This window comes from Nipponia nippon, unplaced genomic scaffold, assembly GCF_047370975.1.
Source record: "Nipponia nippon isolate SJK-2023a ecotype South Korea unplaced genomic scaffold, ASM4737097v1 scaffold_20, whole genome shotgun sequence".
Classification (NCBI taxonomy): Eukaryota; Metazoa; Chordata; class Aves; order Pelecaniformes; family Threskiornithidae; genus Nipponia; species Nipponia nippon.
In genome coordinates, this window is record NW_028262337.1 from 616,100 (window position 1) to 639,390 (window position 23,291).

The 23,291-nt window shown below is 38.4% G+C and overlaps 1 protein-coding gene across 2 annotated transcripts; it reads right to left on the reverse strand.

Annotated features, from left to right (window-relative positions):
* Positions 1-386: 386 nt before the first annotated feature.
* On the reverse strand, positions 387-23,224 carry C9 (complement C9). Of its 2 annotated transcripts, XM_087759798.1 has the most exons (12): positions 21,212-23,224; positions 15,856-15,973; positions 15,030-15,177; positions 13,508-13,655; positions 11,665-11,803; positions 10,249-10,467; positions 7,572-7,812; positions 6,070-6,198; positions 3,877-4,055; positions 3,442-3,670; positions 2,424-2,603; positions 387-511 (listed from the first exon to the last, which is right to left on the reverse strand). In XM_087759798.1, exons 1-11 carry the CDS (start codon positions 21,295-21,297, stop codon positions 2,443-2,445), a joined length of 1,797 nt encoding a protein of 598 aa, XP_087615924.1. In that variant the 5' UTR covers positions 21,298-23,224; the 3' UTR covers positions 387-511; positions 2,424-2,442. The 2 variants fall into 2 exon arrangements, with proteins under 2 accessions (XP_087615924.1, XP_087615925.1); XM_087759799.1 differs by lacking the exon at positions 387-511 and having other exon boundaries at positions 2,529-2,651.
* Positions 23,225-23,291: the final 67 nt, after the last annotated feature.

Genomic DNA, 23,291 nt, shown 5'->3' on the forward strand with positions numbered 1-23,291 from the left:
CTCTAGTAAAGCTGCACGTCTTCATAAACATATTGGTGATTCAGGGCATGAATTAGATGTAAGATGTGGGGTTGGAAATAAATCCACAAGGGCATTTTGCTGAAGATAATGACTCTCCCAGGTTCTTTACTAACAATATACCATCAATCAGCTGATGTTATATACATTATTCCGATACTCATGCTGGATTTGAATTCTTGAAAATCAGTTTGAAAACATACCACAAAGAATTATGAAAAAAACCACTGACAAGGGAACACCATTATGCCATTGACTAACAAAGACAGATAATTCATGCCCTAATGACAGCCACAGACAAATAAAAGATGGACCATACCCACTGCATCAGCTTATCTCTGTTAAGATGTTTATTAGTGTATTACTTTGTTTTGATTAGCAATCATTTAAGCTGCAGGTGCTTTTAAATCAAGGCATTCCATTGCTCTTGGGTAGCTGGCTGGCCAGCAGAAACTGTGATTTGTAGAATTGGTTTGGAATCCATTATTGTTTTCTAAAAAAGAAGAAAAAATAATAAAGAAGTGATAGAAGATAGTAGCTACAATGTATATATTGGTCAAAATTTAAGTGAAACAGTACTTTCATGGCTCACCAAGAACATGATTTCACTATGCCTCAAATATGACTAATGTAAAATAATCCTAATGAAGAATGAATCAAAACACATACTGTGATTTTCAGAAGACTTAAGTATCTGAATTCTGCTGGAAGAGTGAGTATGCAGCATGTCTGATATATCAGGAGCCAAAGTTTGGTTAATTTTTTTAAAAGAGCTGCCATACCGGAGGAAACATATCTGAATATGTATATATCATGAATAATCACCATGATATTTGCTGTCATGGTTGAATAGAAACATGTCAATGGTATAGTGAAGGAATAAAATTAAGCTGCTGATGAGATTTTTTAAAATAAGACCAAATTCACTGGATCAAGCAAAGGCTAACTTGATACCCTGTTTTGAACAAGAAGGTAATAGCACTGACCTAGGCAATGTCCAGGAGTAGGGAAACACATAGAAATACTTCCACAGAATGCTTTCCCATCCTGTCAGAATTTATGCTTCAGAGATTTCTTGAGCAAGCATGATTGTCTACGTGTTTGAGAACCTTCAATTAGTTTGTGTTGAGGTTTTGAGGTTTTTAAAATGCATATTTACTTTTGATATGCCCACTGTGTGATGGACCAGTCATCAGTCTGTTTTGAATCTGCCACTTGCTGGCTTTATTTAATTTCCCCTACTTCTTATACTTGTCTTCCTCATATTACTCTCAATTTTCCAGCTCTGTATCATATTGTTCTCTCAATTTCTCTCTTCCATCTGTGGAAGAACTTATGGAATAAGCAGCTTTCATAGCCTGGAGATGCGGTGCTGTGGGAAGCAGTTTGTAATTCTCTGATGTAGGGCTAGATGGCCCAGGAGTGCTGTTATATATTGCTGGCCATGCTTTCTTCAGGTGCTTCACAAGTAGAATATTAGATGTAGCTGAACTCTACTGAAGCCAAGAGAGGGCAGGCATAGAAGAAATCTTCTGATACATATTTTTGGTGCAGGTAGAGGTCATTGCGACACTTACCATCATGGTGTTTCAGTGGGGAAACATTCTAAATCTTTTCCCTATCTTGCCACCTCTTTTCTTGTGGCCTCCCAGAAGAGGAGGAATTTATGGTAACATGTTAAGCATAAAACCCAAACACTTCCTCCTTGGCCTGAAAACTCTTACTGTCACATCCAAGTTGCATGCAAGCTTCTTGTTCTCAGCAGGTGAAGAAAGTTGAGAACACCTTGCCATTTTATGGACCAGAGCATCCGTCCTCAAAATCCAGTGGTTTGTTTTTTTTTGTTTTGTTTTGGTTTGGTTTTTTTTTGCTTTGCAGTATTATATTAAAAATAATTAAAAACCATGTAGCTAAACATTTTCTTAATCTGTTTTTTTCCAAGCTAAAAGTTTCAGAACTGCTGTAACAGTAGCTTTGTTGGATTTAAGAATTCTGCTTACCAAATGATAGAATTCGGACTCCCAAACTGTCTTTATATTTTGTTTCTGGAAAATACGTCTCTTTCCCTCTCCCTAAGACATAAGTTTTTTGATGGAGAGTCTGACTGGAGATGAAATCTGGATTTAAAAGCTGGATTTTTAGTCTGTTCTTATCCAGAACTCCATTTTACTCTTAAAGTTCTGTGATATAACATTACTTGTCAGGACCCTAAAATACAAATCTAAACATTCACAAATTTGAGCTACAAGGTCGCTGTTTTTAAAAGCTATATGAAGTCACAGATTTAAATGAAACATGTAAATGGACTTGCCTAGACTTCTTCAACTGTGTCTCTGAAATGCCCCAAATATCGGCTGACCATTTATTCTAAGCAGCAGTAACACATTAGTAGAGAGGCTGCTTACCTGTTTTTGAGCAGCATAACTATTTTGCTCCTCCACAAGACCGTTTTTCAATGCTTTCTCCCTGGCATGGTCTACCACCAGGTTCTGGTGTAGGATTATTACACTGGCGCATTCGAGTACTTTCTCCATTGATGCAGGTGGACCAGGCACTCCAACAGCTCCAGCCTCCATCAGTGACAACTAGTATTAAGGCATCATACTAGTATTAGTCCAACATCTCTCTGTCTTCTGTGCAGTGACAGAAGGATTAATCAGAGCTTTTTACTTGGTACTTTTGAGGGTGGAAAAGGTAGACCATGATTCAATTCTTACATTCTCAGTTATGGTGACTCTGCAGATCATCGCACCCTCCAGCATACATCTTGTTGCACAGATTTGGCTTTTGAAAATGCCCTTGTCAGTGGCACTGCTTAAGAGCCCAGAGATTTCAACATTTTTGTCACCCTAGGAAGCTGCCTGAATATCAAGTTCTAAGGCCCATTTTGGGCACCTGTGCTTTAAAAATCTGGCCACAGGGAATGAATTTACTGCATTATAAATTTTTACATCATCAGTTGTGGAACTACGTTCATCTCCCTCTTCCCCTTTGTGGACCAATCTAATATTAAGGTAGCACAGTAATTATGAAATGCGATCATGTGTTAGCAAACATGGTACTTTTGCAAGAAACTAAAGACAAAATAGCTTATGGTGTGGTGAGATTGCTTTTGCCTGAAATTAGCTTACCATTACTGCACGATTCTTCAGTAATGCTCCTGTTTACTTAAATGAACTTGGGGTATCATGCCAAGACACAATAATATCTGTGGGACAATGAACTCTAATTTAGAGTGCCCTCTTTATGGAAAGAATCCAGTAACTTGCACTAACTTCCACACCATATGCCCATGAGATTTGACAGCAGTAGGTATAAAGGAGTATTGTGACATCCTTCTATCCTTATGAAGGCTCATTTTGTCAGGATATTGTTCACAATAACAAATATGCTCATTTTAGTCTGTCTGGAGTATTTACTAACCTTTAATTAATGTAGATTTGGGAATCTGACAAGCAATTCCCTTAAAGTAGCTTGAGCACATGCATGTACAGACTCCATCTACCAGCACAAGTGTGCCTCCATTTTTGCAGGGTTCACATTTGCACACACTGTATTCGGTAATGTAGTCTTCAATTGCTCTTTCCAAATTTTGTTTCTTTAAATATGCATTTCTCATCTTAACTGGAACAAGTGTATGTATTGGAGAAGGCTGTAGAAGAAAAAAGCCCATGCATAACAGACTTTCCTGAAGTTCTGAATCTTTTTGATATACCCATCACTAGAGTAAGCATCTGAAGAAACTATCAAGATGAAGAAACTAGCTGAAAGTTCATGATAAACTTGGAGTCTCACCTCCATCTTAGAAAAAAAGATTTCAAACTCTAAGAGCCACAGCTTTAGAGAAGTTGTACTTACCCGTTGCTGTATCACTACTGGAGCATCAACCAAAGACTTAGCCCACTGTATGTAATCCTGTACATCAACCATTTTGGATCCTCGCAGTAACATTTCTTTTATTTTAACTGAAAAGTCAATCTTCCCTCCATCAACCAAGGAAATGACATCATCAATGATAGCGTCATCCTGAAGTTCTGCTGCAGAAAGAAAGAAAGAAGAGAGGATGAAGAAGAAAGTGTAACACCCATGCATCTTGAATAACTGTTGTCCTTTTAGGGCAACCAGTCCATCTGTATAAAATGACCGTAGAGAGAAGAACCCTTCATTCACTGGTTGTGGTGGAATACAGTCTTTCTTTGCTCATACCTCTTACGTGGGAGGAAATCTTCTATTTTGCAATTAAATTAGAAAACCTTATACCTGAAAGGAAAAGAAAGGGTAGGGCAAAATGAGAGACATTATGGAGATCATAGCCATTTGATAACAGGCCAAAGATAATATGAGTAATGCTACAGTATCACCTGAGCGGAACCCGAAAAGGGCAGAAATTGGAATAGTAGGAGCTTCTGCTTCCTAAATGAAACACAAGAACAGAGCACTGAAAATAATTCCCTCTTCTGTGCTCAGTAGTAAATCTCCTTGCCTTTTGCAATTTTTAGGTCATGTGATAAAAGACTCATCTCCAGACACACAAAGGAGCAGAGAGGAACAATGACAGGCAGGGTAACACAAGTAGCCTCATCAGAGAAGGGAGCCCCTGCCTTGACTCCTCCCAGGCCTGTCCAGGCAGAGTCATTAGCCCTACAGGATGGGTCTGAGGATGAGTCAACAGCAAGATGAGTCAATGGAAAGGCTCTCTGGATGCAAAAAAAAGGCATTTTGGGGTTGCACAAACTTAAATACTTAGAGCATATTTAGGGGAGTGCCATTGAAGAGGTAAGGCAGTATCACAGTGGCTTTGGGAGGAACAAGCGTGGGAAAATAGAGGGATAAAGGCAAAAAAGAGGGCTGATTACATAAAGGTGGCTGATCAGTGACCTTGTCTGCAATATACTGTCCTTGATCTTTGCAGTCTGTCCTGGCTTACTGTTAGATTCCATTTCTAACTATTTTCCTGGGTGAGAGGACTCTTTTTTGCATGCATGTGTATGGAGATCTGTGTGCCAGCAACTAGAGTTGGATAGTGGCTGATAGGGACCTGGTGTTTGTGCTGCCTGTAACTGGAGTGAGTGAGAATACCTATGTCAGTGTGTGATCACTAGCAAATATCAAGCCAGACTAGCAGGTGAATAGGGTAAGTATTAAAGTGGCTGTTAGTCGGGCCTAGATGTGTATGTGTCTCTAGAGTGAGACAACTGGAGGGGGTGGCTACTGGAGTGACCAGGGGTTCTATGCTAAGTACTGGAGAGACCCTAAAGTCCTGGGGTTGACTGAGACCTGTTTGCATGTGAGTGTGTTTCTGTGTGAGACAACTGGAGACAACAGGATCCAAGGGCAATTGCTGGGTAAACTGAGCACCTAAGGCCAGTTACTGGAAGCATCCATAGTGTGTGTGGGGATGTGTGTGTTGATATGCATCAGGGGGTCTGTACCAGCAATGGGAATGGAGCTGTGGCCCTTAGGGTGTTGTATATCCAGGTGTCAGCAACAGGGGAGACTAAGGACCCAGTTGCTGCTTCAATTGAATGTCTAAGGTCAGCTAAATATGTATACTGAGGAGTGACTGAAATACCTGAGAGTTGTGCTGCCTGCGGAGAACATCTGTTCTAGATGACCCTGCTTGAGCAGGGGGGCTGGACAAGATGGCCTCCAGAGGACCCTTCCAACCTCAGCTGTTCTGTGATTCTGTGATATTTCCCACTGACAGCCTTTCACACTGATCAAATGGAGAGGAGAACAGGATGAAGCCATTGGTGCTGTTTATGTTTGCCTGAGTGCTGTGCTTCTGTCTGTATTGATTTGTGTGGCCAGCCATGTGTGTATGTATGTATGTGTTATCTAAGTGCGTTTGTATGTGTGCCTACTGGGAACACATGTTCAGCCTGGCTTGCAGGAACCTGGGAGCATGGCAGTACGGTAGCCTCACTGCTACTGGTTTACCAGGTTTGCCCTTTCCCTAAGAGCAGTGACTGTATTGATTATAAAAGGAGAAGCAATTGGTATCATCTTTCCTTAAGCAAAAGATATAATTTAAAATAAGGATATACTTACAGTTCTCCTTCACTTTAATCTTTTCACATTTACCACCATCAATATTAACATTGGCATTTAAGTCTTTATATGCAATATTGGCATCTAAGTGATAGCCGAGGCATCTTTTCACATCTTCTACAGTGATACCTGGAAGTGGAAATAATTAGGCTATTAGACGGATTGAATGACCATAAATAATGGGATATGATTATTCTTGGAGAATAAATTTCAGGGCTATTAGAAATATTTATGGCTTTCTTCTTCCGATTTCTCTTCTGCTTTTTCCTCTTCCATGAAATGAATGTGAAGATGATTGTATTTGAAGTGTCTGCACAGAGGCAGGTGAGATCTACAGTGTTTAGGAAAATACCAAAGCCCTCAAAAAACTGATTTCTGTTTCTCTTGATCTATCTGAAAGCAGATGTCCCCCAAGGGACCACTCTTTCCATATATTCTGTTGGAATTTTGTCTTTCTCAGCTGCTTATCATTTACTCTTTCTATGTGCTAAATTAGTCAATCCTCTCAATCTCTCCCAACCTCAAACACGTTTCTCCACTCCTTTTCCTCATGAAGTTAATTAATGACACTAATCTCTTACCAGTACTCTGTTCCCATAAGTTCCAATCCTCCTCTGTCCTCTGCTGCCTCCAACACCTTCTTTCTGTTTATTAAACTCAAACATATCATCTGGAACTTCACTTTTGTGTTCAGAAAGAATTTGCTTAAGATTGGCACTTAAAAAAAAAAATCCAGCACTACAATCTCCAGGTTCTGAGCAGAGTACTACTGGTATATGTAAGTGACATCTTCGCCCCATGTCCCTTTGCATAGTCTGAACATCTGATAGTAATATTGTTGTTGGTGCTGCATGCAGCAGGTACTTATTTCTGAACTCCAAAATCAGCCTGAGAATTGTCTTTTCTAACTTTATTCCAGAATGATCACTTTAATCCTTCACAAACCCACATATATCTGAACTGCATATGAGGGAGGAATAAATTGCTACTTTCCTGTCTTATCCAGGGCAAAGAAAATTCCAGTGTGAATATCAAAGTGTATAAAAACAGTTTCAACACACTCAAGTGCACCATGTGATTTCTAGGAAGTTCTTCAATTTATTCCTTATTTTTTTGCCACCACCATACTTTTGGAGTGATTGTGCCACAAGAGGGTACCAATGAGCAAACTGGATTTAAGGTTTAGGCAGATTTTCTAGGCATTGGGGATCTCTTGTGAATCAGGTCACACCAATTAGTATTGCTAATATTTTGAAGAGATTTGTTTAAGATTTTTTTTTCTCAGCGACAGACATAAAATACAGACTTCAAATAATTCTGGAAGTTACAAAGACTGACTCTCATCTTTGTTGAACTCATGTAATTGTGTAATGTCACCAGTGTGCCACAAGCAGCACACACTGAACTGTGCTGTTCTCAGTAGTGGTTCATATGCACCTCTTTTCATGACTGGAGACTTGGTGATAATCTGCATACCATATCAAGGTTGACAGAATGCATACCTATTTGAGACATAGCGTAATTATCCAGCACGTACACAAGTTCATATTTTCCTCCTACAGTTCCAGAAACTGCATAGTGAGTTCCATAATCTTCTAGGAATTTAAAATATTCTCCCTTATCATATTCAGCAGGCAGGAAGTTTAGATCATCAAGGAAACTATCTGTGAGACGGACATCACGACTTCGCATTTGGAATCTTCCCAGCTGAATCTTTCCTTTTACATGCAGAAAGGTTTGGTTCTGAATGCAGGGAGAAGAAAACAGATGAGAGTGCCATTCTGGTATGCAGCACAGCAGGAAAATCTGTTCTATTTTACTTATAAAGAAACTGCAGCGCTTTTAAACATGGTATTCAATCTAGCATTTTGGAACAGGGACAAGCGTGCTTAATTCAAATTAAAAGTTCTCAAATTTAAACTGAGGAAGCAGCAAGAAATTTAGATAATTTCAGTTCTTCCAGTTTTGCAGAACTCTTCCCTTACTAATTACAGCAAGTCCTTTGTGATCTATTTGACAGCAAGGTCTTCTCTTTAAGTACTATATCTACTGAAAGTGCCTTTCTGACTTCCATAACATTGAAAAGTAATTGCATATAGCTCACCAGACAACAGAAGCTGCCCACTGAGGTCAGCTGGAGTTTTGTCTTTGTTTATAAGCAGAGCAGAACTAAGTTCTCTCTTTTTTTGGATCACTTCTCTGTTATTCTCAGACTGTCAGAAGGAAGGGCACAGCTCCAATTAAAAACAAAAAACCCCAAATAACATCATAAAATGAAAATTAATCAGGAAAAATCCCTTTGAGGCATTTGACCCATACATACATTCTAACTCTAGGCTTAATGATTAATATTTTCATAAATTACACTGTGGATGGTTTTATATCATAATCTGAACTAGGACCTAGCTGATGCCTGTAACACATAACGTCTTGTGAAATAGTTGCACTTAAGACTCTAAGGAAACACATGCCTTCCAAACCCCATTACTATCTACAGTTAAGAAAGTCCCCTAAGTACTGTAATGCCTAACAGGAGGTATGTAAAAGGGATTTAGCAACTGACCACCACATTAGCTGGCACCATTTAAAGGATCTTAAACGGCCAACTCAGATGCTGTTTAGGACTGGCAGAAATCTTCAGGCATCTAAATATCTGTGAGGAAATTTTTGTAGGTGCAAATATTCCTGCCATCCAGCATGTACAAAATCCCTTACTCTCCTGGTGTCTCTGGGCTGCTCCTGGCTTTTACTTGCAGGTGAGCCCTGGAGGGTTCTCGACCAGGGACTGCCACTCCACTAATCTGCAGCAACGCGAGTTTAGGGTCATAGACCTCTGCTGGTGACAAGTCACAACTCATTTTCTGAACTGATCTCCAAGCAAGAATTTGAGGCCAAAATTCCTATCACAAGCCTATGAGCAGTCTGTAATATACCCTGAGTTACAGAACTTGTTCTGTAACTTGTTCTACTTGGTCTGTAGAGATGAATGCTTTGAGATTTAAACGGTCCATTTCCATCCCAAGAAAACTCATACCAATACAAAGTCAGTGCTGTATGTCAATTTCTCTTTATAGTACAGACCTTTCTCTACAGCATTATTTTAATTAATCAGTTATAAAAGTTATCTTAGTTTTCCCTTTTATCCATTTGATCTCCAGAGCTCTGAAGGGGTCCTAGACAACAAGGCGGACAAGAAATTTGAAAGATTGAATTAGTAGAGGCAGATATATTCTTCTTTGCATGTGGTGCATTTCAGCACTATGGAGTTGATGTACCTTGTACATGATGGCATGTTGCGACCACAGACTTTGGCGTATATGGTGGGAAAGGGTATATGAACTGGTCAGTTAATTCCGCTGGTTGGAACTAGCACCCAGCTGCTGGATTAGGCCATAGTGTCTAGCATGTCTAGTATCACTTTTTGTGGTTTCTGTCTCTCTTTGACCTCAGTAGATGCTAAGGCTACTTCTTTACTAGTAAATAAAATGGGGTAGGGCCTTTGTCTGAAAGGGCAAGTAGAGTGGTATGGCTTGTATGCAACCCCAAAATAGGTTTGCTTTCTCCAGACTGCCTACTGGGAACATTCCTTTCAAACATGCTGCAGAGGACCACAGGATGGGCATTGCTTATGAGAGCACAAGAGTTGGTACAGACCAAAATCATGGCACTGTGCTAGTAAAACTATGGATTATTGTGTGACAGTGCCTTTTAGCCCAGGCTAGTTTATTAATACAGACATACCTGAATGGCTGAGATCTGACCTTTCAGTTATTCTACATGTCTATTTTGTGTTTACCTATATAGGCCTACTCAGTGGCAATATTTTTATCTCAGGACTTGACCTAATTTGCCCACACTACACTAGATCAGAGCTGCTCTCTAACTGAGATGAAATCGGAGATCTTCGGCTCTTTCTAACATCAAGCCCCTGTTGAAGATGAGGGTGGTTGCTAGTCAAGGGTAAAGAGTGGGAAAATGAGGCTACATTTGGTTACCATTTGGCCACATCTGAAATCTTAACCCTAGTATTGCCAGTATTTCATTTTTGTGAATAAATGACAGAAAAGCAGCAGGCAACTAGAATACTTGGAAAGATTAATATTGCGTTATTGTAACACTGTATAAATTTTACTGTTTGTAAAATAGTTACTTCAAACCCTTTAGCTTGATTAAACTTACCCTTTCTGTGGAGCTTTTCAGGATAGAACTTAAACTTGAATTCTTGCTATAGTGATATGTGAAATTTCCTTCTGAAGCATGTTTGTTACTTCCCTCAGTAGGTGTGTATTTCACAGACAGGTCAGCATTAAAGTGTTTTTGTTTTTCTATGTAAACCTCTCGTAACATTTTTACGCGATCATGGTACAACACAGATGTGAAGGTTTTGTCTGCTTTTGTCTTAGAAAAGATAATGAAAAGGTTATATGAAAAAAACAAAACAAGCAGTAATAGAAAAATCTAGCACTTTAAAGTTGTATGTTTTACATAGCTTAGCAATATATTTTCTTACAGCTCTTTTTTCTTTTAAAAGAAAACAAATGGAAATACAACCCCCTCCACAAACCACCTCATCTGGATCAGCTCAGTGGTTCAAAACTAAACAGAAAACTGCAGTGACAATATTTCAGTGAGTGTTAAATCTCAGCATGTAACACTATCAAAGTAATTTATGTGTGTCAACAGTTCCTTTACATGTAAGGAGTAGTAGTCTCCAGCTCCTTCCTAGAACGCAGGCAAGATTTGCTAATAGGTCTTGACATCTGAAATGAATCAGAATTATGATTTTGCTTTCTTTTCTTATAGCGGACAATAGCTAATTCAGATTACCTAGTTCAGTGTAGTTTATTTTTGTATACTTTAGCAGAACATAGAGTTTTAGTAACTGAGAATGGTTATGCATTAAAATCAAATATGAGCAATGATGTCTGGGTCAGATTTACTCATTTTGGGCAGGATCTGGTTCAAATTGTCATTGTTCTATGAAGTTCCTAATTACAGTGATAGGTAAAGCATTTGGTAAGCAAAATAGTGCTTTCATTTCTGAAATGCATCTGACATTGATGTTTCTAAGATCATCAACATTTTTGGAGTTCAAACCTCACTGGAAGTCATAGTCTGAATCTCAAAAGCCTATTAGGTATTTTTTCAGTGGTACAGAGAAAGTAATCACTGATTAGAAAACCCAAGCAGGAACAGAGTATCATAATATTATTCCTGCCTTTCTATCAGTGTCTTTTGTGTCTCCTTGAAAAAGTAGCTTGATTGCTGCTCTACCCAGTAAAAGATAGGGATCATATTCGTTTCTGTACATCTCCTGTTCATCTCATCCGCTCATATTGTAAACATTCCAGAAAGATAGTTTCATTTACTAGGCACAGGTGCAGCAACGAACGTGGGAATTTATCTGGCGCAACTGAGCTTAACTGCTAAAGCAAATGATAACATAACCTGCTTCCCTTTGGACTTTATCAAAAGCTTGATGCTAAAAAGCTGCTGCTGCCTGACTCAAGAGATATGCTGAGTCTTCCAAGAGGATGTCAAGATTCTTTATTCAATTAAACACATCCTAGTTTGCACAGAAGGACTTAGACTTACATCATAAGTGAGAACACCCACGTTCCATGGCTTGCGGTAGTATGTCCGTGTGTTTCCATCGCGCACCCTTTCACAAAGACCATTGAAAAAATCATTGTCAAATGGGCTGGCCATTGGTTGCATCCCTAAAACATTGATTCTACAAGAGAAATACAGAAGAGGTTACACTTCAAAAAAGGAGGTGTTAGCACCCATAGCCTCTAGACAATGGTATTGTGACTGGAAAAATCCGATTCTGTAAGAGATGGAAACTGCAGCTGTGGAACTGAATCTTGCTTCATCCACAGCAGCTTGTCTCATCTCTTGTGGTCCTCTCATCTGTGTAATAGAGATAACAGTACATCTTTTGTAAAGCACTTTAAGGGCAATGCATGAGAAATAAACAAATAGAAGATAGATGTTAAACATCAAACACAGTGAGAATCTTAAGAATAAAAGGAGGTAAAAACCATTTCTTCTTGACCAATGTATTTGTGAGGAAGCATCCTTATAGATTTAAAAGTGACATCTCAACAGCTACTTTTAATTTGTTTTTTTGTTTTGTTTTTTTTTTCATAACTTATAGTAGTTTGTTTGCTGGTAGGAACTTTGGTATCAAGTGTATACAAGATCCATCAAATCTGCAGAAAGGATATACAGCTACTCCTAGATTTGTCTTTTCTCCCAGAGTGTGACCTAGTAGAGTAATAGAATTCCCTGGAGCAGAGGAGAGGAAATCTGAACCTCTACAAATCCAGGGAAGTGGGCATATCAGCTGTACAGCTCTATGCATCTATGTACCAATGTACAAGAGATATACTTCCAAAAATAACTGCTCCTTGGAGAGTCTATATCGGGGTTTTTTTGCCTTTCTACATCTGTTTCATAGATTTGGATCTTTTCAGTATTTCCAATATTTATGTCTGATACATGTCCATATACTTATCTGAGTGTAGAAAGTGGTTATCAATTCATCGAAGTTGCCAGCATCACTACTGCACATCTCTACAACATGTTCTCATGGAAGATTTTTGGTAATGCATTATAACAGAAATAATAAAGGAGCTGCTTCTAAAAATTCCTAACTACTTGACTCATTTCCCCATGCTACAAGGGCAGCATTTTTGCTCTTGTGCAGTAACACTACTATCAAAATTAAATGAAAAGGATGCATCCTTTTCATTTAAACACAAGGTGGCGCTGTAGTATACTTTTATTTTAATTTCTTCCCGTTTGGGTAGTTACCTTCTAACTCGATTTGTAGATAAACAGTATGTCACACTTTTTTTTTTTTATTTATTTGAAAAGAAAGAAATCCAGCAGGGTCTGAGAATAGAAAGATTAATTTTTGACTTAGATTAATGGGGAAAACTCCTGTAAACAACAAAGATGTGGGAAGTGAAGAATGCAATACAGGAAAAAAGCTGCAGGCTGAGTGTTCTTGCAGTAAGGCACCCCATTGTATAAGTAAATAAGATACATTTTCTCCCTTTTAGACATGCATGTTAGTAAAGTAATTAGGAATGACTGATTTGTAACGAAACATATCTATATATCTGTAAGCTTTACATTTAAATAGTAAGTATTGTAAGTATATTCATATAACTTCTATATATGATTCTGTGTATTAACATAATGATTGATTTACACTGTCTATATAAATATTTCATCCTTCCCAAGTATATAAAATAAAACAGTAGTTAGCTGTTCTTCCGAAAGCTACATAGCATTTCTGAATACAAATATGAACACAATTCAGGTTCCACTTCTGGGAATGTCAGTGTGCCCCAGTGTTTTCAGCTGGCTTTGGAGACAGTCTTAGACTCTTCACAGCCCCAACAGTACTTTTTCCTTCATTACATACCCTTGCCCTGCAGTCCTGCCAACTTCAGACACATCAATATCATGGTTACGGCATGGTGATCGTGGGTCGGATTCACAGTTATCTTCATCAGAAAAGTCTCCACAGTCATTATCTACATTACACACAAGTCGTCGTTTTATACATCGACCTAATCAAAGAATAAAACATTGAACAAATGCATTTTTATTCCAAGATGGACTTTAAATGACACCCCCAGCTACTCTTCATTGAGATCTTCCTCTTTGTGTATTTCTATTATTGTCACAAGGAATTTGAGTCCTACACCCTGCCTCCTTCAAATGAAAAAAAACAACATACTACTATATTTACTTATGAGTTTACTAGGATGGCCAAGAAAAGTAAGTGACAGGAGAACTGCTGTCATTTGCAGAAAGTCGTTACTTTCTGTGATTGTTTCTGTATTAATCTTTGAATATTAATGGTTGGTTTTTTCCCAAATATGTATTAAGAGAATACAGGAAAATATTAATTCAATATTAACAAAGAATTATTTCTAAAGTGTTTAAATTGTTGTTATTTGAACTATATTATTTGGACACTGTAGTGTTCAAAACTATAATGATTTGCGTTCTAAAGCAACAGTGAATTAGTAATTCTCCTGAGGTTGCATATCACGTGTTTTACAATGACTGATTTTTTTTCTACAGGGTTTAAAGATGCAGGGTAAATTCAGCCCTAGCATAATGAAACAACATGTGTTGAAATTAACTGCCTTACCTCTAAGTGCCACACAGTGCCTGTGAAGTAGTAGTTGAACACATACTTTCTAATTTTGCTTTCTCTACTTACATTTCACAGTATTTTAGATAAAGAGAACACTGAGAACGTCTTGGGATCAAAAATTCTTTCCTTTTCTATTTTGACTATTTTTATTACCATTAACATTTCCTGTTTTATTTTGATTTATGTTGAATCTTAAACATTACATTCATTCATATGCCATGCATGTATCACTTTACAAATTTACATCTTACTTTGGATCTAGAGGCATTCTGGTCTTCAGCTGGCATCTATCATACCACCTTAGTCAGTAAACCTCCCTATCCATTTTGTTAAAATTCCTTCAGTCCTAGTTTTTCCCAGTGATTTTTCATAAAACATAGTGATTCTCTAGCAGATGGAGCAGTTATGCTAGAAGAAAGGACACTCAGTGTGTTCAGCTTTTAACCATGGAGTAGGAATTACAGGAGAAGAATTTAAACTAGACACAAATTATAATGGGAGATGAGGAATGCACCCCTTCTGAAGCATTGTTCATGCTGTGGTTTTGGCGTTGTGGCTTTGCAACCCACTTGTCTACACACTGGGGACTTGGTTTAACCCTAGCAATAAGGCACTGCTTCAGGAAATCATCCCCAACTAGAAAAGCACTGAAGCATATCTCTTTTTGTGTATGTATTTTCTCTTCAATGGAAACTGATTTAACTTCTTTACAGAAGTAAGAAAAACATGGTTTCCTGAGTTATTGCGTAACTCGCTATGGCACAAAACCAAAACCTACCAGAATTGCACTGAAAGTCAGTACCACAGTCTGCTTCTGGTTCTTCAGGACAAACTTGGCTGGTTTTACAGCTTTGTGTATCTCCTAAGGTCTCCAGGCATGGTGTTCCACCAAACTGTCCAAATCTTTCAATACGTCTAGAGCGAAACTTGAAGCATAAATATCACTATTAACATTGCTTAGAGAGAAAAGAAAGAGAACTACCAGAACTGAAAGATTTCCAGCTGAACTTAAAAATTCTCAAAATGAAGCATCTTTGGTAAAATTTGTGGTTGAAAATCCATAGGCACAGCTCATGGTGTATAAAACGTGTAGAGGAACATTGAATTAATAATAATGTCTTAGCAAGTACATAGAAATGCTTATTTTTTGCTATTTAGTTTATTTCACTGTTCTCATTATTTTCAATCCAGGGAGGAAATGCATCATATATATTTTGTATGCTTTCAAATATTTTATTTTTTTGAAATCTCATAAGAACTCCCCTAAGAAAACAAATATCTGCTTTTGCCAAAAAATTGCTTTTTATTTAAAAAGGGAAAATGTGTTGAAAAGTAATGTTCTTAATAAAAACATCCACATGGCCAAAACATATAATTTGTATCAACAAAACATTTTGAATGAGAACGCTTGACCACTTTTGTACATCTGGATGTAGTCTTCTCTTACTCTTATGGCTTCAGATCTGAAATGATGATGGGTTTCATCAAACCATAAACATACAATATTAAGAGTTGCAATCTGATATTTTCCTATAACCAAAAGGCAGAGAGATAATATCCCTTTTGTTGTGGCTTTGGAACAAAGACTTCCGACTATAGCTTACCCTTTGGTAGGTGCATGGGTCGCAGGGCCCCCACACACTCCAGCTGCTCAGTTTACAATCTATCGGAGATGGAGCATTCAGTTCCCTTGTTCCCCTGTGGAAAGCTTTTTCTGAAGAGCTGTCAAACAAAACATTCCAGTACAGTCCTGGGCAGTACACTAAAATGACATGTGAGTTTCCATAGACCAATATTTTGGAAGTATCTTCAAGCTTTTTTTAGCTTCACTTTCATAGCAGTACTTGGTACTTAGATGTATAAACAGCTGCCTAACCTTAAACTCTTCGGTCATTTAAAATTACATTAAGAAAAACTTAGTAAGCCAGCTCTTTTTCACTTTTTTAGATCTTTGTGCATACTCATGCTCTTCTGGTTGGTCACGTTATTGAAGAGAATCAAACAATAATAAACAGAGAACATTTGCAGTTCCCCTATTCAGACAATGCCTGTGTTCCCCATACTTGAAGCTGAAGACAAAGGCACAGCAGCACATCTCAAATAGACATAGCACTTCAATACATGTCTCTGTGATTTTTTAGCTTATTAACTTTAATGGGGTTGCCCTTAAGCCTAGATGAAAGTTTAAATGCTTTCCTGAGTTGAAAGAAGGCTCATAAATAAAGGTATTATTTGCCAATAGGCTAACTTATATAGTTGGAAAAAACAGACAAGTGTTTAGCTATCTAAGTATTGTTCAGCTTGCCAAGTTGAATACTTTGCCAGTTAGGCCTATATTTTCTAGAGTGACTCTTCATTTGGGTGCCCAGTTTAAAATACCATGAAACTTCTGGCTCTCAGTAAGTGAAAGGCTATCACTTTGTAGAAAGCAAATTTCTTTAAAGCACCCACAGTTAGACATTAAAAACTGATGCGCTATAGGAGGACTTGTTAATTTAAAAAACCAAGGCCAATAGTTTACCGATGACCTTACCTTTGCAGGTAACAATGCTGGAAAGCAGAGGAATGGAGGAGCATTGACGTCTAACTTGCCTAGTTTGCTCTCTGTAATTTATTCCTATTTGGCCTTACATGCTGAGTATTCATCCACCGTGAAGCAATTCTTCCTCTGCACCTCTTTGGGTTAATGCTATTGCTTCTGCTCTGCAACATGACCATCTTTGTTCAGCCCAGCTCGTTGGCAGATCTGCAGCTCCCGCAATGTGGGGTGTATGGGCTTTCATTGCAGGAGGGCCCTGCCCTCCACTCTTTGCCCCCCTTCCCTCATACAAATATGTCAGGAGTACCTGACGTATGCAACCTGATTCCACAAGACTGAGAAATCTGCAATTTGGACAAGGAAGATATACCAGTTGGTTCAGCTTTCTGGTGTCATTTATTGTTTGCTTAGATTACATACGTTGTAAGTTGTTATTGAAACACTAAATCAACCTATGTCTCTTTCCAGCTATTGAATCTTAAACTGCTCAGGGATCACAGGGTTGTTGTGAAACCTTTTATACATTCAGCTGACCCCAGCTGGCTCTGATGCCTCAGACTTTCCACTGTCACACACACCAGCAGCAAACATGCACCACAGCTGCTGCTGAAAGTATCTGTATCATGCACTCCCACTGTCTTGCCTGCTGCCCCTAAACTCTTTTTGCAGAAGTCTCCTGACCTCATGTTAGGGCCTGCAGTAAATGGATCCTTGGCTGAGGATGTTGCTTTTAACAGGTGGGATTCTAAAAAAAGGAAACAGCAAAAAGCACAAATATGCCTGATATCTACAGACAGTAGAAATGAGATAAAGAATTAAGAATTCTCTCCATACAATAGGGACCTCCCGAACTCTTAGCTGGTAGGGAACTGTCAAGCTTTGCTGTGTGCCTGGTACCATGAATTGGGGTACCTAGTACAGGATGCAGATCCAACCTTGTGAAAATTCCATTTTACACAGAAGTCTCTTTCACAAATTCTCTGGTGGACTCTGAACACCTAAATTAATAACCCACTGGTTGGCAGCTGAAAGTACTGGGAGCCTGGGAGATGGCATTGAATACCTGCCTTGTTCTTGCACATCTCCCTGAGCGTCCTTTACTGATCCCTATCAGGAACAGAGTAACGAATCGGCTGTCTCTCTGCTCTGACCCAGAAAGGCTGTGATTAGATTAATCATTGTACTTTTAATCTGAGCCTTTTCTTCTACTTTCATACACCAACTTAGGGACCAGCTGGCTTTCTTCGGTGCTCTTCAAGTTTACAGATCCCAAACCAGTCTGCAAGGTGGGTGTATTTCAAATATAGAGTAAGCAGGCATGCTTACATACATCAGAATGATACTTCAGCCTGGGAACAGATACAGATTTTTGAAATTATAATTCCATCTGAAGTTGCACTGCAGTCACGCTTACCCTATGTTATATTAAGGCTCATAACCCAAAAATAAGAAAGAAAAAGAAAGAAGCATACTGCACCTCTGCAAAACTTCTACAGAAAAGGCTAAGTCCTAGAAGGTAGTTAAATAGAAGATGAAGGCACCATGCAGAAGTTGCTTCAGGGGAAATGCCATCTGAATATAAAAAAATAAATTTTTACCATGAAAACAATTAAACATTGGAGTGGGTTACCCAGGGAAATGGTAGAATGTCCCTCACGAAATACTCGAGACTGATTGACAGGACCCCTAGAAAACCTAATCTAAGGCTCTGCTTTGAACAGAACATTGTACAAGATCTCCAGAGGTCCCTTCCAACCTAGACTTTTCAATGTATTCTACAGTTCTATGAAATTCTGGAATGTTGTCATGTATTTGAAGTTTGATGCAGCCTTCCAGCCTCTTTAAAAACAATTCCTTTATCTGTAATTAGCTCATCTTGCAAATACTTCAGCAATACTACAATTCACTGGAACTTCCTAATAAGCAGGCAATGCTTTGAAAAGTTGCTGTAAAGTATTCTATTAAATATTTTTCCACCACTCAGCATGACAGTAACATCAACAGAAGGAAGAAATGAAAATCTACTGGTCTGGCAAATGGATAAGAATCAGCTTGTTCTTTCCTGTATCTGCAAAGATGGCTGCATATATGACCTTTCTATCTCTTTACTAATGTAGGACTGTAAACCTCTGAGCAACAACATCTATTCTGACATCTTGGGTTGAAGACTGACAGGTTGTCCTTGAAGATAGTAGGAGTGGGAACCCTTAGACCCTAAACGTTAAGGATATATTGAGGCACCTAATAGGATTTCTAAAGGCAGATGGATATCTTATTCCTAGCAATTATCAGGTATTTAGGTACTGTACAAGTTTACATTGAAATGTATTCCTGAACTTGTAAATTATTACCTTAAAAATACAGCCAAAAGCCCTTGCAGGCAGTAACAACGAACCATGAAGAGCAGTGTCTAGAAGTGCCTAAAGAAGCGATCAGACTCAAGCTAGTCCAAATCCCAAAGAGTCTCCCAAAGGTTCCTATAAATAATTATTTTGAGTCTAAAATAAAAACCCCAGGCAGGAAAGGCTGAGTTGAACTTTTAAATGCAAATGGAAGTCTTGCCATCAACTGTCTGCAGACCTGAGCTGACGGTAGTCTTTGAGCTGACTTTCAGGTGGCACAGGTTTTCAGCAATCCCAACTGAGCAACTGCTGCAAGAACATTGAGTGATGTACATGCACCCCAGGCCTCCTCTAGGTTAGCGTACAAGGTTCATATAATTTGCTGCAGATCCAGCTTTAAGATTTTGGATTTACTTGAGGTTAGAGAATTAAAAAAAGATATCAGAAAAAGCTCATTGCAAATGAGTTTCCTGAACTCTGAAACACCAACAATGCATCCGCTATCCAGATTGATCTGGAAATGCAAAGGGACACATATGGAAAGATCATTTTATTCAACAACATTGTTTAGAAAAAACAAAGATATTTGGAAAATTGGCAGGCTTGTCACCTCCACATTAAACCTGGGGAGAAAGGGTTACTGAAAAACTGTGCTGAAACAGGGAATATTGTCACACAATTTAAATGTGAGAGGATGTAAAAACAGTTCAGCTACTGAAGAATGTCACTGAAGGCGACAGTTGGGAGCAAGAACTTCAGAGACAAACATGGAAATTGAAATAACTTCTCTGCTATCCATTATTGGGGAGGTCTGAGGGACCGAAGAGTGCTCTTCAGAAAGGAAAGTAATTTCACAATCAGTACACAAAATTGCTTGCACATTGTCTTGGATTGCACAATACACTCTGCACGCCCTCAGGCCATGCAGCTTTGGTGATTTGTTGTTGATCCATACTTCAAAATACAGACCTGTTCAGTTCATCAGTTACAAAACTGATGACTCAAGAAAAAAGTCTTGGTTTGACAATTAGCACTGACCAAGAGAGAAGACGTGGCTTTCTTCAATTTGGAGACATGATAGCATCACATGAGGGCACAATTTTGCCAGCTGTAGTTGCTAGCACCATCCTGAAGCTGCACACTCTTTGGTATGATGTCAAGTCAAGCTGCTGGCCCACATTGCCTGCTATAAACTACCTGTAATAATCATATCTTCTAGCTGGACTGTTTCTAACTGAATATATCAAACCTATGCTGTAATTGGATCTGAATGACAAAATAATAGCCACCATCAAAACATAAAAAGAGAGGGGAAGCAGCAATCCTTATAGTTTTGAAGGCTGCTCTTCAAAGTCTGTTCAGGTATTTCAAGCGATAATAGCAGCAGCCACCCTCAGGCCTAGACACGTTCACAAGAGGCAATACTTGGTTGTTCAGCTCGTATTCGCATGTCACCACAAAATGCTTCACATACTGCAATTTAAGTCTTAAAGCAGATGGATCCCAATTTATTCTTTACGTACATGTATCTGTTATGAGACTCACATTCTTTCACCGTTTAGTACTGACCATTCTCATAAATTACATATATACTAGGCAGCTCTATTTCTGTTTGTTTTCACATGATAGTTTTGTAGGGACTAAGCCTTTAGTTCTCCTTCCAGTGATACTTACAGTGAAAAAACAAAGGCTATATTTCCAAAGAATTAGAAATAGGTGGTCTAGGAGACTTTAAATAGAAGTACTGTCAGCATAAAATTGTGCATCTTCAGAAAGAAACAGATTGAGATTAATTATAATTCCATACATAGCATGCAATAGAAAACAGTTGCCTGAGCTTCTCCCTCCCTGCAAGAACATGGCTTCAACAGCTATCAGTCACCTTTGTTGTTTCACATACATCCAAAATAAATGGATAAACCATTTCTATTTGACTCCTTGAAATACAGCAGGAAGTAGTTTCCTTTTTTATTGGCTACCTGCTCAAGCTACCAGTAGAAATGTCTGCATTGGAGGTTTATGCTCTGTGTTAAAGAAACAAAAGAGTATAGACATCTGCAAAAGATCAAGGACACTTACCTTCTGCTTTCCCCCAAAAGTGAGGCAGCCACCTCTAAATTGCATAGTATGGATATAAGCTGCAGCATAACATGCATGCTTCTCATTTTGTAGCTGAATAGACAAGAACTGCCATGACTGAATTTGTAATTTCTTTATTTGTCCCTTTTGTTATTTATTACCAAGAGAACAAACAAAAAGCAGTGCTTACTGAAGAATGTCAGTTACTGGCCAAAACTGACTTACGGTAAGTGCTCTAAAGTCCACTTTTCAGAAAATTCCACTTTTTCCTGCGTGGAGACTGGGAAATAGTGTAAAGTAGTTTCAAAATTAAAAACAAACCATTTTTATTTACTAGTACCTTTTAAAGATGGGAAAGACATTTTCTATTTAATTAGAGAACAGTTAACTGCCTAGTAAAAAGCTATCATAGCAGTGACTCATGTAAGGAACAAATAGTTTCTAAAGCAGAGCTGTTTACAAGAACAAGTTCAGCATCTAACATCTTTGGAATCCTCATTTGGAGTATTGAAGGAATAAAGTCCCAAGATTCCTTTTTCTTCCTCCCCCAGCCAATATAAAAGAACAACACACAATTTTTTGTTGTTTGGAAGGCGCCTAAAACTCTTCCGGCTTTTACTCTGTCACCAAAACCCAAACCACAAGCTAGCTCTTAGAAGGGCATTCCTATTCAGTAGTTTGCTGTAATCCAGATTTAAGGTATTATGTGTTAGACACAGTCACAGGACAGAAGTTACTCGTAAATAACCTGCTGTTTAGCAGTGAAGAATTAAGTATCTGGATGCAAGCTTAAAATAATCTAATATAAGGATATTCCAAACTACCATGGATAAGTAAAAAAAAAACAAAACTTACTTTTAATATTTTTCTCCTCCTCCCTTTTTGTGGCAGGGAGGGGGGAAGGGTGTGGAATAGGACCAGCAATTTTTTTCCCTATTCAACCCTTAATCTCTAGGAATCCTCTAGTTCGTTTAGAGGAACTTAAATCTGATGCATCCTCAGTCTAGCTTGGTACACCCAGTTGCATTAAACTCATTTCTTAAGCAAGAATGCAAGACACAAACACTTGTGATATTGTATTGTTTCATCATACCTGCTTCAAATGATGCTATATACAACACTACAGTTCATGATTCTTTAAGACAGAGACTAAATCAGAGTAAACAGCTATTTAAACTAAGCTAGCAGATCAGCAAGCATCTTTGGCAAACTTGTAACTTGTCCTGCTAATTAGCTCTTCGTGATCATCCCCATAGCTATTTCAAAACTCCAGCATAGTAGGCCTGTTAATTTTAGCTTGACCAGCATATGGTCATTTAGATGCTTAACTCAAATGCTGGTAAACATATTCTATTCCTTCATTCAAGCACCAAGACAGTAAATTTTTTTTTTTTTTTTTTAGTTCCAATGGTATCTCTGGGTACTAAATTACATGTTGCTGCACAGCCAAAAAAAAGTCCAAAAAATCCCCAGTGATTCTCTATGAAGCACCATAAGACCTATATTTCAAGCTGGATACCAACTACCTTTCAATGAGTTGTTTTCAATCCCTTAACCATACCAATCAAATGATATTAAAAGTAAGCAAGAACCCACTCTATTTATTCAGTGATATATCAGGCTGACAGTTACAGGTCTGTCTCCAGTACTAAAGGCTAGTCTGAAGCAGTAACTTTCTAATGGATTTATTTTTTTTAGCCATTTGCATTACAGGAGTTGTAAGATTTGTTCTGAACATGAGCTAAGTGTTCTAATTTAGTTTTCCCAGCATCAGTTTAGACCTCCTGCAAAGCAGGAATAGACAATTTGAATGAATCAAACTTCTGAATGCAATTTAAGCACCCAGCTTCCATGGTCCTGCAGAAGGGAGCAAGAAAGCATCTTTAGTAGTAGCAAACTCAGGCTGAGCAGCTAATGGGACAAGCTTCTAGCAGCAGTTTTACTGAGTCAGCTGGGGATTTCATTTTTTACTGTGGGACAGCATTTGTTGAACAGGCCTGATGCAAGAAGCTACAGAAAGACTTATGACCTTGCTATTAGACAGTTATAATAAGAGCCTGTGTGAAACAATTCTTAGCAG

Excerpts from the sequence above, each read along its gene's own strand:
- C9 (XM_087759798.1), bottom strand. The coding sequence starts at position 21,297 with ATGAGAAGCATGCATGTTATGCTGCAGCTTATATCCATACTATGCAAT. Across the intron at positions 10,468-11,664 it reads TGGGTGTTCTCACTTATGAT|ACAAAAGCAGACAAAACCTT; the intron begins GTAAGTCTAAGT and ends ATCTTTTCTAAG. Across the intron at positions 2,604-3,441 it reads CAAATCTACATTAATTAAAG|TTGTCACTGATGGAGGCTGG; the intron begins GTTAGTAAATAC and ends CCTTAATACTAG.